At 42.0% G+C, this 17,374-nt stretch overlaps 1 protein-coding gene across 2 annotated transcripts in view; it reads left to right on the forward strand.

Moving 5' to 3' along the window:
- Positions 1 to 15,797: 15,797 nt before the first annotated feature.
- SELENOI (selenoprotein I) overlaps positions 15,798 to 17,374 on the forward strand; it is a 41,167-nt gene continuing 39,590 nt past the window's right edge. For both annotated transcript variants that reach the window (XM_070428840.1, XM_070428841.1), the window contains exon 1: positions 15,798 to 15,934. In XM_070428840.1, the coding sequence (XP_070284941.1) occupies positions 15,878 to 15,934 (57 nt within the window). In that variant the 5' untranslated portion in view covers positions 15,798 to 15,877. The remainder of the gene's footprint in view (positions 15,935 to 17,374) is intronic.

Genomic DNA, 17,374 nt, shown 5'->3' on the forward strand with positions numbered 1-17,374 from the left:
CCCCAGTGCCTCCATGAGAGGAATCTGTCCAGATTGCCCCTGGGGTCTGGGCCAAGGACTCGGTGAGCAGGAGAGGACTTAGGGGTCCTAGATCACAACCAGCAATGTGTCGGTAAGTCAAGTTCGGTCACGTCTCCAAGGATCTAAGCCAGTGATGGCGGACCTTTTGAGCTCGGCGTGTCAGCATTTTGAAAAACCCTAACTTAACTCTGGTGCCGTGTCACATATAGAAATTTTTTGATATTTGCAACCATAGTAAAACAAAGACTTACATTTTTGATATTTATTTTATATATTTAAATGCCATTTAGCAAAGAAAAATCAACCAAAAAAATGAGTTCGCGTGTCACCTCTGACACACGTGTCATAGGTTCGCCATCACTGAGCTAGGAGATCTGGGTTGTTCTGAAACTCCCAGGAAGCGGGATCATTGAGCACAGAGTCAAGGTTAGAAAAGACAAACGTTTGAGCTGATTGTTATCTTCAAATAACTTCCAGATAGACTAGAAACAGAAGTGTATCAAAAATCTGGAAAAATACTAGGAAAAAGTATCAAGTAATTTCACAAAATGATTTTGAAGTGAAGAATCAGCCTTTTCTAAACAAGACACAAAACCCAGAAGCCAGAATGGAAATAAATTAGACTATCTAACAAGATTTCAATTTGGGATGAGAAGGATGATAAGGTAGAAAGGCAAAAGACAACAGATTTCTAGCATAATGATCACATAAGGGCTAATCTTATTTTTTAATTTTTCAATTACAGTTGACATTCAATAGTATATTAGTTTCAGGTATATAGCAGAGTGGTTAGGCATTTATATAACTTACAAAGTGATCTACCTGATAAGTTTAGTACACACCTGGCACCATACATAGTACAATATATTCCTTATGCTGTACTTTATATCCATGTGTCTAGCTTTTAATTGCCAATTTGTACTTCTTAATTCCTTCACCTTTTTTACCCAGCCCCGCTACCCCTTATCCCACCTGGCAACCTGTTCTCTGTATCTATCAGTCTGTTTTGTTTGTTTTTTAGATTCCACAGTAGGGGGCGTGTAGGAGGCAGCCAATCAATGATTCTCTATCATCACTGATGTTTCTTTTTAAAAAAAATATATTTCTTTATTGATTTCAGAGAGGAAGGGAGAAGGAGAGAGAGATAGAAACATCAATGATGAGAGAGAATCACTGATCGGCTGCCTCCTGCACACCCCCTACTGGGGATCGAGCCCACACCCAGGCATGCGCCCTTGGCCGGAATCGAACCTGGGACCCATTGGTCCGCAGGTCGACGCTCTATCCACTGAGCCAAGCCGGCTAGGGCCATCACTGATGTTTCTATCTCTTTCTCCTTCTCCCTTCCTCTCTGAAATCAATAAAAATATATTATAAAAATGATATAAAAATGCAAGTAAGTAATAAGAAAATATTGTCAGCTACCAATTATCAAAAGACAAGATATTGATTATATTCAGTGTTGACAAAAATGTACTTGCACATGAACACAAAAATGTGTATAAGGATATTCAAGGCAGAGTTGTTTGTGGCAGCAAATGAGTTCTCTCCATTCCAAAGGGATAGGTTAAGTAAATATGGAATTTCCAAACAAAAAACATTGGGGGAAGTAACTGTAGGAGGCCTTAAGTAATATTTGTATTAAATGAATGAAACCCATTAAGACATTAACAGTGGTTGTAACTAAATGGTAGGATTTATATCTTTTTCCACTTTTCTGTATTTTTCAATTTTGTGTTCTATAATGGGGAAAAACCTTAATAAAATTATCAGATTTTACAGTCTCAACTTCTTTCTCACATACCGACCAAGTTCAGAGTCCTTCAGTTATGCCCAGGTGTCACCGGTTGTCAGGAAGCACCCAGAGGGGTGAATCAGGTCTTAGGCCTAGGGTGGGGTTCAGACAGGTACTTATTCCTGCCACCTACCTACTCCCAAGTCCACGGTCAACTGTAAGGCTACTGACCTTTGTCTCTTTACATACAGAATGATATTTTGAAACCAATAATGTTCCCCCTGCTGACAGCTTCTCTGAGCTCTGAGTTGCACCCTGGTCAAAGAAAGTTCCCTTTCTATTGCTCTCTGCTTTGATCCTTCAGGCCATGCCAGCTGGGTCTTTGATAACAAAGGTCTGCAATCCAGGCTTCTCTTATCTGTATCCCAACAAGTTATCTTAAAACTTCCTTTACTATGTAAACTATTAACAGGTTACTAACTAATAAAAGTTGTTTAGACCTTTTTCCCATATGAACCCTAACTTCTTATTTATGGCATTAAGTTATTAGAGTACTAAATGATAGATTGTTAGAGTGGGAAGGGACTTTAGCTGAGATATCATCTACTTCAACTCTCACTTCACAGAAAAGGAAAAGGAGCCAAGAAGGGAAACTGACTAGTCAAGTATCACACAGCTAGTAATGGCAGGACTTAAAGACTGACTTTGAGTCTAGGGAATCTAGATGGAGGGAATTAAGACAGAGCAATTTAAATATAGAATAATAGAAAATTCTGGCTACAAAAATGGATTAAAAATAACATAGAATTTGATTTTCAAGGAAGGCAGTACTTCAAAAAAGCTCCATGGAAAGTCACCTCATGAATACCTTATCTAGAAGTCCTTAATTCAGCAAATGGACCATTTGGAACACAGCTGAGATCTACAAGGAACCAAAGGCCATAGAGATATTGTATTGAAGGGTGTAGCTGGATCCATTTGGCAAGAAAAAGAACTAAAAGGCATCCAGATTGGAAAATAAAAGTAAAATTATTTAGAACATCCTACGGAATCCACTCAAAAAACTATTATTACTAATTAAAGTTCAGCAAAGTTACAAGGATATAAGAGCAATAGGTAAAAGATCATATTGTATTTGTGAAAATAAATAAAACCTCATTTAAAAAGGAGTCAGGGAAATGGAATAGATTGATGATTCTCAGAGGGAAGGGGGTGTGGGAAGAGATTAAAGATCTTATATGCATGTATGCATTACCTATGGACACAGACAATAGGGTGGCGAGGGCCTGGGGTGGGGTGGGAACTGGATGAAGGGGAGCTATAGGAGGAAAAAAGAGGGACATCTGTAATAATCTCAACAATAAAGATTAATTTTTTAAAAAGTCAGGAAGCTAGGAGAGAGAACTCTCACACATGTGTCACTTAACACACACTTCTGACCCCACAACTGAATATATCTTGGTGCATTTGCCAAAATATGATTTGGGCACAGAGATCATGACAGTTATGAAATATGGTATTTTGACAGTGTGCAGAGGAACAGAGAGTACACAGCTGTTTACCCAATTACAGTAACAGCTAATTAGCTAATCACTGGGGGAGAAAGTTCTAATATAGAAAGTACTTGTTTAAAATTGTTTGATGCCAAAGAGAGAAGAAGAAAAAAAAATTGTTTGATGCCATGAAATGCATGATCTGTGAAATATGTGACAATAAGAAGCATTAACACAAAGCCAGGTGCTACATATCTCTTCATAAAAAATAATGACACTTATGACATCAAGAATTTAAAGTGCTCTGCCTCTCAAGAGCATGCACGCGCCTTTCTTCTGTCCTCAACTCTAAGGGTTCCCACCGGACTTGCAACCAGGGGCGCGATGGGCAGCAGGAGCTAAACCCATGAACCTGTCTCCAAGGCCCCCTTTTCTCTGACTTCCCAGTGAACCAAAGCAGCCCCACCTCAGCACTTCTGTTGCTTCTTCTATCCTAAACCCTCTCTTGTTTTATTGTCCCCATTTTTATTAAATCTACTCTCAAAAAAAGTGGTATAAAATGATTCAGATAGAGTAGTAAGAATTTCTGATCTCATAAGACTTCAGCATCTAACTCTGGATCGTAGAATGAGACCCCATACTCACTGTCCGGGATAGTACAGAAAACCCTGCGTCAGCATTTATGTTAAAGTATTTGCCCCAAAGCACAGCTTAGAGAAGTTGAGAAACTCATGGAATTTCTGATGCTATCTTTGACTCCTACAAGATGTGGGGAAGACCAGGACATTAGAGTAGAACAGAATTTTTTCTTCTAGGTACAATAATTTCAAATCCTCTAAACCAGGGGCCTATCTGATTTTGATGTATAATTCAGGCTGTCAAAATCTTAATAAGCTTATGTATCTGTTAAGCAACATCCCTTATCTATGTAGACTCATCTATTAAAATAATTTTATAATCTTGGAGGTGTAAGGTGGCTTAGCTAAGCATGAAATGAAATCCTGAAAATATGTAGGACAAGATGACTGCTTTGAGTATGAAGAATGTGAGATATCTTATACAAATCACAAAAGACTACAAATTGGTAATATTACTCCATGAAAGAAGAATGATTTTTTTTTCCTATGAGCAAAGAACTGCAGGTTCAGGTTTGAGAAAGGGTCACGAATGGAAAAGCTGGAGTCAGCCAGCTGGAGATCAAAACCAGCTTCATTACTGGAAAGCTGGGCAGGAGAAGGTGGTTTAAACCTCAGCCAGATGCACCTCTCAGGCATCCACCCTGAACTGAATTTACTCACCCAGACACTGACACAGCTGGCCATCTCCAGGCCTCCCTTTTGGGGAAGGGGGAGCTGACAATGAGCCCGGAGGATTGGCCCCCTCAAAAGAGGGAGCACCCAGAGTTCATTCTCCTGGTCTTCCCAGTCAGGTAAGTCACATTTTGCTTGGGGGAAAGGGAGAGGGAATAGAGACTATATTGCTCTGGGTAGTAGAAGTTCCCTCCCCTCTGTGGAAATGGGGAAAAAAAAAAAAAAAAAAGAATAAGCATTCCTAGCTAACACCATGCAGTAGTGGTTACAACAAAATTTATTTTAAATTCTAGTGAGAGAGAAAGCTGAAAGAAACATTTAACTAATGACAAAATATATAAATAGGTAAAATTTTAAAATTAGTAAACCTAGAAAATATTTCTGAACACCTTGTTAGAAGCCCTACAAAAGTATGTGTCAAGGGCAAAAAATAGTAGGTATGTGTACTGGAAACCTGCTGTTTCTGCTTATGTTCCACTTCTTTCCTTTTTTTCCCTCCACTTATTTTCTGACTCACTTCCTAGAAACTGTCCTTTACCCGTAATTACAGTTTACTGTGGAAATCATCTCATACAGGTTACCCAGCCCCCCGACTGCAGCGATTTTGTAACGGGGACCCAGTGAGCGCCTGAAGTTGGACCCGCGACATGTAAAACTCAGCAGCTACTGGCTTTCTGTCATGAGAATGGAGGAATGGTCTGAGCTCAAAGGAAAAGTGAAGCTAAAGTGTAGACAGAAACAGAGACAAACATGAAGGGAGGTCCTTGTTTTAACTTTATTTTATTCCTGATGCTCGTTTGCACTCCTGATCTTGAATTCCATCAGAGAGACCAACTTCTTTTCATCATTTCTCTTTTTGCTTGAGAGAGTGAGACCATGTATCTGTTATTTGCAGCTAAAGGAATGTGTGTTGACACATGCTCAGAAAAGCCAAGGAAGCTGTGATGGTGGAAAAGTGGTCATTATTTAAGATATAGGATTAAAGGGCCTCAGGTGGATTAAAGGGATTCAAGACAACCATTCACCTTTCTAGACTTCAGTTTTCATGTCAATAAAATGAAGGAGCTAAATTAGATGGCCTTTGTAGTACTTTGCAAATGTTTCACTCCTCTGGCATTCACGGTTTCTTTCTTTTTTTTAAAGGAATATAGGTCTAACTTTATTATAACACTAGAGGCCTGGTGCACAAATTTGTGCACTAGTGGGATTGGGCCGAAACCAGCTTCCGACATCCCCTGAGAGGTCCCAGATTGTGGGAGGGCACAGGCCAGGCCAAGGGACCCCCACCGGTGCACAATCAGGGCTGGGGAGGGACTCGGGAGGTTGGCCAGCCGGGGAGGGACCACAGGAGAGCTCCAGGGCATGTCCAGCCCATCTCGCTCAGTTGGCCAGACCCCAGCAGTAAGCTAACCTACCGGTCGGAGCGTCTGCCCCCTGGTGGTCAGTGCACATCATAGTGAGCAGTTGAGAGGGCTTAGCGTATCATTAGCATATGCTGCTTTGATTGAACGGGCGACAGGCCAACTGGACACTTAGCATATTAGGCTTTTATTATATAGGATTTCCCCTGAAATTTACCAAATTTAATATCCTTGGATTTCTATCCTTGTAGGCATATACTCAAGAGAGTGCTACATACATATTCCATGAAACATGTATAAAAAATGTTCTTATGAGGCATCAAAAGCATGGTTCTGGAAATGACTATCAAGAGGAGAATGAGTCGAAACCGGTTTGGCTCAGTGGATAGAGCGTCGGCCTGGGGACTCAAGGGTCCCAGGTTCGATTCTGGTCAAGGGCATGTACCTGGGTTGCAGGCACATCCCCAGTGGGAGATGTGCAGGAGGCAGTTGATTGATGTTTCTCTCTCATCAATGTTTCTAACTCTCTATCTCTCTCCCTTCCTCTCTGTAAAAATTCAATAAAATATATTAAAAAAAAAAAAAAAGAGGAGAATGAATGAATCAATTCACTCTGTCCATACATGTGCAGGTGCAATGAAACGGTCAAGAATATAGTAATGAATGAAGGGTGACCATGAGTGCAAAACGATGAATCCCTGTGATTTCTGGAAGGAAGTTACCCAAGGAGAGAAGGTTCCTGTAGTTCTCCAACATCATGTCCCTGGACAAGGTTCTCTGAGCAGGGTCCAGGCGTTCCTACTCCTCCTGAGAGAACCCCATGGCCACACCCCTTGGTTTCTCTTCTAGGTTTCTGGCTCCTCTTTCTCTTCTTTGTTTCTTTCTCAGGTAAGATCAGTCTTATTTTACCATTATTATTATTATTTTGTTAATCGCCATCTGAGGATATTTTTCCATTGAATTTTATTTATTTAAATTGTTTTATTGCTTAAAGTATTACAAAGAGTATTATATATGTTCCATTGAATTTTAGAGAGAGTAGAAGGGAGGGGGAGAAACACAGAGAGAGAAACATTGATGTGCCCTTGACTGGAAATTGAACCCAGAACCCTTCAGTCCACAGGCCGACGCTCTATCCACTGAGCCAAACCGGCTAGGGTGAGATCAGTCTTGGTAAGTCCAGTCCTGGGTGGGAAGGCAGGGATGGTAATTTTACCATCCAGAGAGACCTCTGAGTCCCGGGAGTGAACAGGGGGCGTGCGCCTGTGACGCACAGATCTGAAAATCTGAGATTCACCCTGGCACATGTGTCTGGCTTTCATGGTTTCTGATGCAAAACCCACAGTCATTTGATTCATTTCCTCCCTATAAATAATGTATTATTTCTCCTTGGCTGCTTTCAAGATTTTTTTTTTTTTTTAATCTTTAGTCTTTAGCAGTTACAGTGTGTCTAAGCTGGGCGTTCTTTAGACTCATCTTGTTTTGGATTCACTGAGGTTTTTCTACAGGTTTATGTTTTCCATCAAATTTGAGCATTTCAGCTATTATTTTTTCAAATATTTTTTCCTGCACCATATTCCTTCTCTTCTTTTTTCTTGGTCTCAAATGACACAAATTTTAGGCTTTTTGGTATTTTCCCATAGACACCCCCCACCATGACTTTGTTCAGTTTTTCAATCTTTTTTCTCCCTGTTGTGAACAACAGATGCTCATTTAAGGGTTTGAGATGGGAGATTACCCTGGATTATCTTAGTGGGCCCAATATAATCACAGGTCCTTATTAAAGGGAGACAGGACTGAGACAAAAAAAGGAGATCTACAACAGAGATTGGAGCAATGGGCTTTGAAGATGGAGGAAGGGACCACGAGCCAAGGAATGCAGAAGCTGGAAAAGGCAAGGAGATGGACTCTGCCCTGAAATCTCAAGAAAAATGCAATGCCACTGACATCTTGACTTTAACTCTGTAAGTTTTATTTCAGACTTCTGACCCTGGAACAGTAACATACTATATTTGTTTTGTGTTAAGCCATAATATTTGTAGTAATTTGTTACAGCAGCAATAGAAAATTAATTCAGAGCCCATGCAGTCTAAAAATGTAGGGTTATATTTTTCAGTTCGAATATTTCCATTCAGTTCTTTGTATTTTCTATTTCATCACTGTAACTTTTCATTAATTTCAAGAGTGTTCATACTTACCAATGACATTTTTAGAATAGTTGCTTTAATGTCTTTTTCTGATAACTTCCAACATCTGTGGCATTTGGGCATCAGTGTTTGTTGACTTATTTTTTTCACATGTAAGTTGAGATTTCCTGATTCTTCATATGCAAAGTAATTTTGGATTGTATCTTGGACATATGAGATCATGGGTGTTGTTTAAACCTTATGGAAAATGTTGATATTTTTGTGTTAGGAGGCAACTGACTTGTTTTGGTTCAGGTCACAAGTTCTGACCAACCTATTGTGGATTGTTTTCAACATCAATTCCCTCTTCAAAGTCTTTGCAGTGCTATTCAGATCTACTGCATATATGTGCCACCCAGTGGCCAGTGTGGGACTTGGGTGATGATCTATTTCTTAGAGCAGTTCTAAGTCTATGGTATGCTACTAGTATCAGATCCATGCATGTACAACTGGGAGATGATCTCGAGAGTTCATAAACCTCTATGGGCTCATCTTCCTGAACTCTTCTCTCCATTTACTCAAGTTTACCTGAAACAATACTCCAGTCAAAGCAGCATGCACATTATTCTTTCTGCCGTCGATGAGCAGATGAAGATGTCCATATCAAATGGTGCTCCATATTCAGCGAAACGACAGAATGTCTGTGTCCTGTAAACTCAGGAACATGGTGACCTTCTATTTTGTCTCCATCACGGTAGAACGAAAGCTTATGAGGTTTGTCCTGACTCTTCTATAGTCTGTGGCAATGTCCTTAACCGCTAGCCAGCATTCCATAGTCTTTTTCAGCTAGAAATTTATCTGTGAAATATGGCAATGCTCGAGAAAATTCTTTGCAACAGTGGATATCCCATTTCAAAGTCCACGCAGCTCAACAGTCCACAGAGACAGCGATGAAACCCTTCGGCTGTAGAAACCCAAGGCAAATCTCTGGGCCTTTGGAAAATATGCAGATATTGGAATGAACTTTCATGAAACCATGTGAATCCTGACCCAAATGATATTTGAACTGATATGTTTCTGCCAAAGGCAATGATTGCTACAAATTAACCTATTTTTACTGGCCACATTCTTTTTAACATAGATTCAGCTTTAATCTTGAAAAAAGAAATGTTCTCACTTCTGGACTCGCCTTAAACGTAAGTGCATAAGAATCAGAGTGGTTAGGGCTTGTTGCCCGGTTCGGCAACCTAAGATATGGGCTCTAGGAGATGTGTTCCTGGGAGGTACAGTGTTTGACTACATGGGCATTCCCCCAAAGTGGAACTTTGGAAACTATTTCTATAATTAGATATTTCAGACGTTCCCACCTGATAATAAGTTGTGAGCTGTTGACATTAAAGATGACATTTGCTAAGAGCTAAACAATTGTTTCTGATCATTCATTAATGTGGTTTTCTGATTTTTCATACAAAACATTTTAAAAAACATTTTTTTTTTATTGATTTCAGAGAGGAAGAGAGAGGGAGAGAGAGAGAGAAACATCAATGACGAGAATCATCCACCAGCTGCCGAAGGCATGCCCCCTACTGGGGATCAAGTCACCACCTGGGCATGTGTCCTACTGGGAATCAAATCATGACCTCCTCATTCATAGGTCTCTAGGCTCAACCACTGAGCCACGCCGGCCCGGCTAAACCACTGTTCTGTTATTCCAAGTGGGTAGCATTCTTATAATCATCATTAGTTAGTACTTGCTTTTGAAAACACTTCTCTAAATGCATTACAGAAGAGCTAAGAATATTCTCAAGTATTCATAGGACACTCATGTTATTCCTTTTTAAAATATCCTTTATAGGATAAAATCCAGCCTCCTCAAACCTAACTGGTATAATGAGATAGCGAGAAGCCATTTGATGGGTTACAATTGCCAACAGGAAGTGAATTGATCACATAATAAAAATGAGGGTGGATATCATCCTCTCTCTTTAACTCTGGGATAGAATTAGTTTGGACCTTTATCTCTGAATTAAAGAATAAATCTGCCCAAAGAGGAGTTTGCATTCAATTAAGATCCCAGTGAATTTGGGCAACAACAGAATACCTACATTAAAAATATAAAAGCAAGCAAATAAACAACTTATAAAAAATAAAAATGGCTTTGATTTGAAGTTATCACAGCAATGCAGTCTTGTTGGAAAAAAAAAGTGAAAACAACTGAGAAATGTGTAACTGAGAAATGTATGGTCGGCTCCCTTTCTGGTCATAAAACAAACCAAATTATATACGTACTTTCCTTTTGACTGTTGACTTAAGAGGTGTTATGTTCCTTGTTCTTATTTTTAAAAACGAAATGAGCACAACTTTTCATATTGCTCTCACGCACACAAAAGAAATATACAAGAAAGTTGGTTTTTTCCTTGAATATGGTTCCCTAGAGGTTTTTCTTGAGAGTCTGTGAATTTTAAACATTTTTTAGAAAGGAAATTTATTAAAGAGTGGTCCAAGAATTGGAAATGACTACTGTCCATCAGTAGTAGGATGGATAAACACACTGTAGATGGTTGTACAATATACTACCATACTTTAAAACCATCAAGACATTAAAATGAATGAACTAGATCCATATGTATCGACATGGATCAACCTAAAACAATGTTAACTGTAAAAAATGTTGCAAGAGTTTAGGAACAGTGGGATACTATTTAAGTACACACACACACACACACACACAAGCACAAGATAATACTATATTGCATCTAGATATGAACATATGTAATAAAAGTAAAAAATATGGTAAGAACAATAAACAACAACTTCAAGATAGTGTTAACTTGGGGGACAAAAGGGAAAGGAAGGTGAAGAGCTGGAGCTTTAGCTGAAGCATTAAAAACAACAACTCTGAAGCACAATGGCAAAAAATAACATTGTTAACTCCTGGTGGTGCTTTATGGATACAAGTATATTACTTTCTATATATTATAGTTAAAGTGGATAATGATGATGATGGCGATGAACACAGGGAACAGAGGACCTTTCTTGGTGTTGACTGTTAGGAGAGCATTGATTCATCCTTACGTTTTTTTTTTTCTACTAAAAGATAACTTTCTGGATACAATATACAATATATCTATTATATTATAATATGTAATATATTGTTCACAGATACCTTCTTTTCTTCTAGTCTGAATCATTTTAATATTTAAAAACAAAAAAGTGAGTGATTATTTTTCTATTATTTTTATTTAGTCATTTTCAGCACACACACAGGTCCAACCGCCAAAACGCACAGAGGAAATGAGCTCCTGCCCTGTTCCTCACAGACCCACCCTGTGGTTGACATCGCTGTGGGCCCCCCTCATCTTCTCCCCCACACACAGGAATTCACCATGGCTGCTTTACCCTATAGCTGTAATGTGTTTGCTCAGTTTCACATCGTGCACATGTCCCTCCCCAACATCTCCATTAAAATAAAAACCAAACCATTAATGGTCGGGGTACGTCTCTCCCAATGGCAATAGTTCCTACCCTGTAATGAGAGACTGAGGGGCGGGGGGGGGGTGTCTTCTGAAAGCTGTGCATTTAAAAATATATATTTTTATTGATTTCAGAGAGGAAAGGAGGGGGAGAGAGAGATAGAAACATCAATGATGAGAGAGAATCATTGATCGGCTGCCTCCTGCCTGCCCCACACTGGGAATTGAGCCTGCAACCCGGGCATGTGCCCTGATCGGGAATCAAACCATGACCTGATGTTTCATAGGTCAACCACTGAACCACACCAGCTGGGCAGGCTGTGCATTTTTTAAGCCACTAAGAGGGAGAGGTCAAAAGTAGCCCTGGCCTTGAACCTGGCTCTCTGGGAACATCTCTGCCAGACTCCATGGTCTGTCCTACAGGGTCTCATGTAGTTCCTGTCATTCTCTTCCAGCTCCTCCTCTGTCTTTTTGGTCACCTTTTGTGAGCGATTCCTCCTCAGAACTGGGGCAGTGGCAGCACTGGCGTGGCTGTCAGGGACCCAGCCACAAAGGTGTCTTCTTTTATGAGATAATTATTTCTTCTAATGTACATTTAGGCCTTCATTTCTAAAAGAAAAGTTTTTACTTCTAGCACATATAAAATTTAAAGCATTACACAAGAGATGGGGTTTTAAAAATTGCCTATTTTTTAGCTGATTAGGTTCAATGGATAGAGCGTTGGACTGCGGACCAAAGGGTCCCAGGTTTGATTCTGACCAGGGGCACATACCTTGGTTGCAGGCTCCTCTCCGGCCTGGGCCCTGGTCAGGGCATATGCAGGAGACAACCAATCAATTTGTTTCTCTCACATCAATATTTCTCTCTGTCTTTCCCTCTCTCTTCTACTCTCCCTAAAAATCAATGGAAAAATATCCTTGAGTGAGGATTAACAAAAAAGTAAAGTAAAAATAAAAGTAAAAAAATAAAAATTACCCATAAAACGTGCTTTATCCTACTTTATTCTTCTTTGGCTTTTACCTATATTCTTATTTGCAAGCCCTATTCCTTTGTAGCAATTTAGGCTCTATAGTCCATCTTAATGCCTTCATTCTTTACTCTGAATTTCACTTTCTGCTGATACCTGCCTACTGTTTTCAAGAGGGAACTGGCTGGTGGCTACCTCCAGGGATTACTTCTCAAATGATCCCTTTAGCCTTTCCTATTCCTATTCTCATGTCAAACCAGAAAGAGAAATCCAATATAAGTAACTTGCTGACGTTTATGAGGGGGTGTAAGGACGGTTACATGAAACCCATTTGTGTTAAGATTGAGGGGATGGGAGAAAGCAAAGTGGGGAAATCTCTGGGATTGGATAAAAAGTAAATGGAGAGACACACACATCTTTTACGTTGGTGGGTACAGGACAGTTAATAGCTACCACTCACCGCATATGGAGATGGCATTCGGGGAACAAGATAACAAGGAATCTGTGATCTCTTGCTCTGGTGCAGTGGGTGTGCTTTGAAAGGTCTGGAAAAGGAGAAGTCAGATATTTCAAAGGTATATTGTCTTAGACGCAAAAAAGACTGTGGACAGGCTCGCTTAAGGTTGACCTTTGTCAAGGAAGCTACAGGCCTAGGATGTGACTACCTGCCGTGACCTGCTTTTAGCGCAGACCACCTATGTGGTTCCTTCCCATCGAGTCAGTAAGGCCCGCCACACAGCCCTCCCCTGAGCCTGTCAAGTTTGGGATGGGCCCCTTTTCTGTCCAGTTCTAACTAAGCACTGTTAACATAAAAAAGCCATTGAAACCTGTAAAGAATTTGTGAGTTTATTTGAGCCAAACTGTCGACACATGCCGGGAAGCAGAACCTCAATGAATTGAGATAATGCTCCGGAGAATGGAGGGTTACATCTGTATTTATACATTTGCAATCAAGGGAGGGACGTAGGTGGGTTACATGAAATCCACTGGTGATAGATTAAGGAGGAGGGATAAAGCAAAGCAGGGAAATCCCTGGGATTGGATAAAAAGTAAAATGATGGACACATACTTAGGTGGGTGCAGGATCAATTAACATGATAATGAAGGAATCTGTGGTCTCTGTCCTGGCGCCCAGCACATTTGGTTGTGTCCCAGGGGCTCCAGGTAAAGGGAAGTTACAAGTTACCCAGACATTTCAAAGGGTATGTTATTATAGATGCAAAAAGACAGATAGGCTCAGTTAAGGTAAAGGTTGACCTTGTCAGTGAAGATACTGGCCTAGGACATAACTGCCCACCATAACTGCTTTAGTTAAAGTTTAATTTCAGACCATCCTTTGTGGTTACTTTAGGTCTCTGAGTTTGCAAGACCGCCATGTAGGCCAGTGATGGCGAACCTATGACACGCGTGTCACCTCTGACACGCAAACTCATTTTTTTGGTTGATTTTTCTTTGTTAAATGGCATTTAAATATATAAAATAAATATCAAAAATATAAGTCTTTGTTTTACTATGTTGCAAATATCAAAAAATTTCTATGTGACACAGCACCAGAGTTAAGTTAGGGTTTTTCACAATGCTGACATGCCGAGCTCAAAAGGTTCACCATCACTGATGTAGGCCTCCCCTGAGCCTGTCAGGTCAGCATGTGGCCCCTTTCGTCCACTGCACAATGAATGAAAACGGTCTTATTTGAGGACCTGCTGGACTTTCCTAAAAGCAAAATGGACTTGTTGTAATGTACCCCGAGAATCACAGAAGGACGCCTCAAGAAGTCAAATTAAAGAGTCACATTTATTGCAATCCGGGACTATGAGGGGTCATTCCCAAATCTCATAGTAACCATTTAGTCACAGTTCCAGGATTATACAGGCAAAAAATCACACAGGTATTGATTACATCTTAGGGTTGGGAATGAGGAACCTGGCTCACAAAAAAGCAGATTACAGAAGCAGAAGTAAGCATGTTAATTACAGTTTCGGGTCTCAAGGTCACTGAATTGACAGAAATACATTATCTAGAGCCCTTGAGTAACCTGGGTTAAACTTAGGAATGTTATCTAAATTACAGTTTTGGGTCTCCGGATCACTGAGTTGATAGAAACACGTTATCTAGAGCCCTCGGGTCCACTGAGTCAGCTGGAACGCACCACCTGTGGCCACTAAAACAATTTAGGGTAATTGTGCTGTCCTGTTTCCCAGGTACAGAAGAATGTGCTTCGATAACCAGTAAGATCACAATCAATGGGATAGTCATTCAGTCAATAAGGCATTCAATCGAATGGGATGACTTATACAATTGAGAAAATCAAAATAACTTTTCTATTGTTAAGCCAAACAGCAGGGTTAGAGTTAAACTATAGATGGTAGCTACCATACTTCAGACTAATCTGAACCTTTGAAAAGTGGGGGAAAGATCCCTGTAATAACCCTGGGTTAGGTCATCTGAATGCTGACTTTATTACTATTCTTCAATGCTATTAGATTGGCGCACTAGCCATCGATCTGGTTCTCTCCCTACAGTGAGCCGGCTCCAGGTATGTAAACACACTCCTTCCAAGCCCTCGGGACTCCGGGAGCAGCGCTTTCTGCCCGGCTGGGAGACGTTACCTTTCCTGATTTCGAGCACTTCGGTAGAGCAGAGCGGTGAGGCGGCCAAGGCTCCCAGCGCTGACCTGCGGGCTTGGTCTCCAGTGCGTTCACGCCCCTCTCCCGACCGCAAGAAGCCGGTCACCAGCTTCTCGACGTCAAGTCACCCCCTTCCTTCCCTCGCCCCCCCGCCCCCCATATGCCAGGAGCTGGAAGCGCGCCAGGCACCATCCTTTTTCTGCTTTAATTTCTGCTCTTTTACGACTTGAGGGAACAAAACCCTTTTCCCTGAGATACTGAACCAGCTCGCATGCACTCACTCTATCCGCAAGATTAAAAGGGCAGCCCAAACCTTCACGCAGGCCGGGCCACCGCGGCCGCCACCCTTAACCGGGGGCGAGGGGCAACGCCCCTTGGGAAGTGACCTTTCACCTCCCTCTCTCCTCCACGCAGCTCACCAATTTTGACGCTAGCGAATGAAGCGATGAGGAGATCTGGTAGGCGGGACTTAGTGTTACTCTCTTCACGCTGATTGGAGCTCCACGGTGTGAGGGGCGGACCGCGTGAGCCGGCTAGCAACCTTCCCTCGGTGGGCGGGGAGAAGTGAGGACTGCGCTTGCGTGCCGGGCGGTGGCAGAGTGGCCGAGGCGGATACGCATGCGTGGTGGGCGGAGCTCGGCTCTTTTTACCAATATTACCAGCTCCGCTCTGGCCATCCCTGCCTAGCCCGGGCTGGTGCTTTCGCACTGCGTGCTGGAGAGTCGCCGCCGCAGCGCGAGTGGCCGCTCAGTGTTCGGGTCGCCATGGCAGGTTACGAATACGTGAGCTCGGAGCAGCTGGCTGGCTTTGATAAGTACAAGGTAGCGCGGGCCCCGCGGGCACCCTGTTCCTCCTGGTCCCGGCCTCTCCCAGGCGGCGGAGGGTTGGCACGGACCGTGTCACCTTGTGCCGCGTGGCCCAGGGCGGGCTGGCGGGCGTTTCTCCGGGGGGGGTCCCGTGGAGTCCTGGGGCCTTGGGGTCGGGGTGCGTGGGACCACCCTCGGCTCGCCGGCCCGACTCGGCACCCTCCCGGGATCGCCCTTGTCTCCGGAGACCGCTCGGCGAGAGGAGAACCAGAGAATTCCCTTCGCTTCTTTACTTCATCATCATTATCTTTTAGCCCCCTGAGAAGTGATGCCGTCTGGGGCGGGGGGGGGGGGGGCGGTCTTAATTGTCTTCATCTTAATGACGTTCCTACCCGCCTTTTCTTGGATACAACTTCCGAGATGGAGATGGTCATTTGGCAGATAGGCCCGGGGAGGGAGTGCCTGCCGAGGCCGTACTGCAGAGGCTGGTGGCGCCTGGGCTGCGGGTGGAGCAAATGCACACAGGAAGGAACTGTGGGGAAAGAGCGCGGGGCTTTGGAGGACGTGCAAACCCGAAACCACACCTGATGCCCAAACCCACGGTAATTCATGTATTTGGCTCTGGGCCAGATAACGTGTCTACCGTGCCAAATGATTATAAGAATTTGAAAAGCTCCTGGCACATAATGGGCCCCGAGTAAATGCTTCCATTTCCCTCCACCTCTGGTTCATGGCCATTGCTCCTTTACCAGGGAATAACTCCTCTCCCCGCCTCGGTGTCCAGGCGTGAAATCTGGTGGTAACCTTTCATCCTGATTCCTCTACCCCACCCACCAGCCAGTGAATCACCAGATGCTCTGTCATTTTTTAGCCTAAACTGGAAGACTAGTTCCATGACCACACTACACTCCCCACAAACACTTTAAGTAATGTGTTTGTTTTGTTTATTTATTTTTTAGTAATGTTTTTATTTTAGAAAATTTTACTATACATTTTTCAGAAAAATTGTGAAGGTAGTACAGAGTTCCCATATATTCTACACCCAGTTTTCCTTATTTCTAACATTTTACATTGGTATGATACCATTTGTCACAATTAGTAAACCAATATTTATACATTATTAACTGAAGTCCACACTTTATTCAGATTTCCTTAGTTTTTTAACCTAATGCCCTTTTTTTTGTCCCAGGATCTCATCGGGGACACCACATTACATTTAGGCACCATGTCTCCTTAGGCTCCTCTTGGCCATACATAATTTCTCAGACTTTTGTTTTTCATAACCTTGATAGTTTTGAGAAGCTCTGGTCAGGTATTTTGTAGAATGTCCCTCAGTTGGGACTTGCCTAATGTTTTCCTCATGATTAGATGAGGGTTATGGGCTTTTGGGAGGATGGCTCATTATATTGTATGAAGAGGATATGCTGTTGGCCCTGGCTGGATAGTTCATTTAGA

Source organism: Myotis yumanensis, unplaced genomic scaffold (assembly GCF_028538775.1).
Source record: "Myotis yumanensis isolate MYYU_CA2020_CCGP unplaced genomic scaffold, mMyoYum1.0.hap1 SCAF_11, whole genome shotgun sequence".
Lineage (NCBI taxonomy): Eukaryota > Metazoa > Chordata > Mammalia > Chiroptera > Vespertilionidae > Myotis > Myotis yumanensis.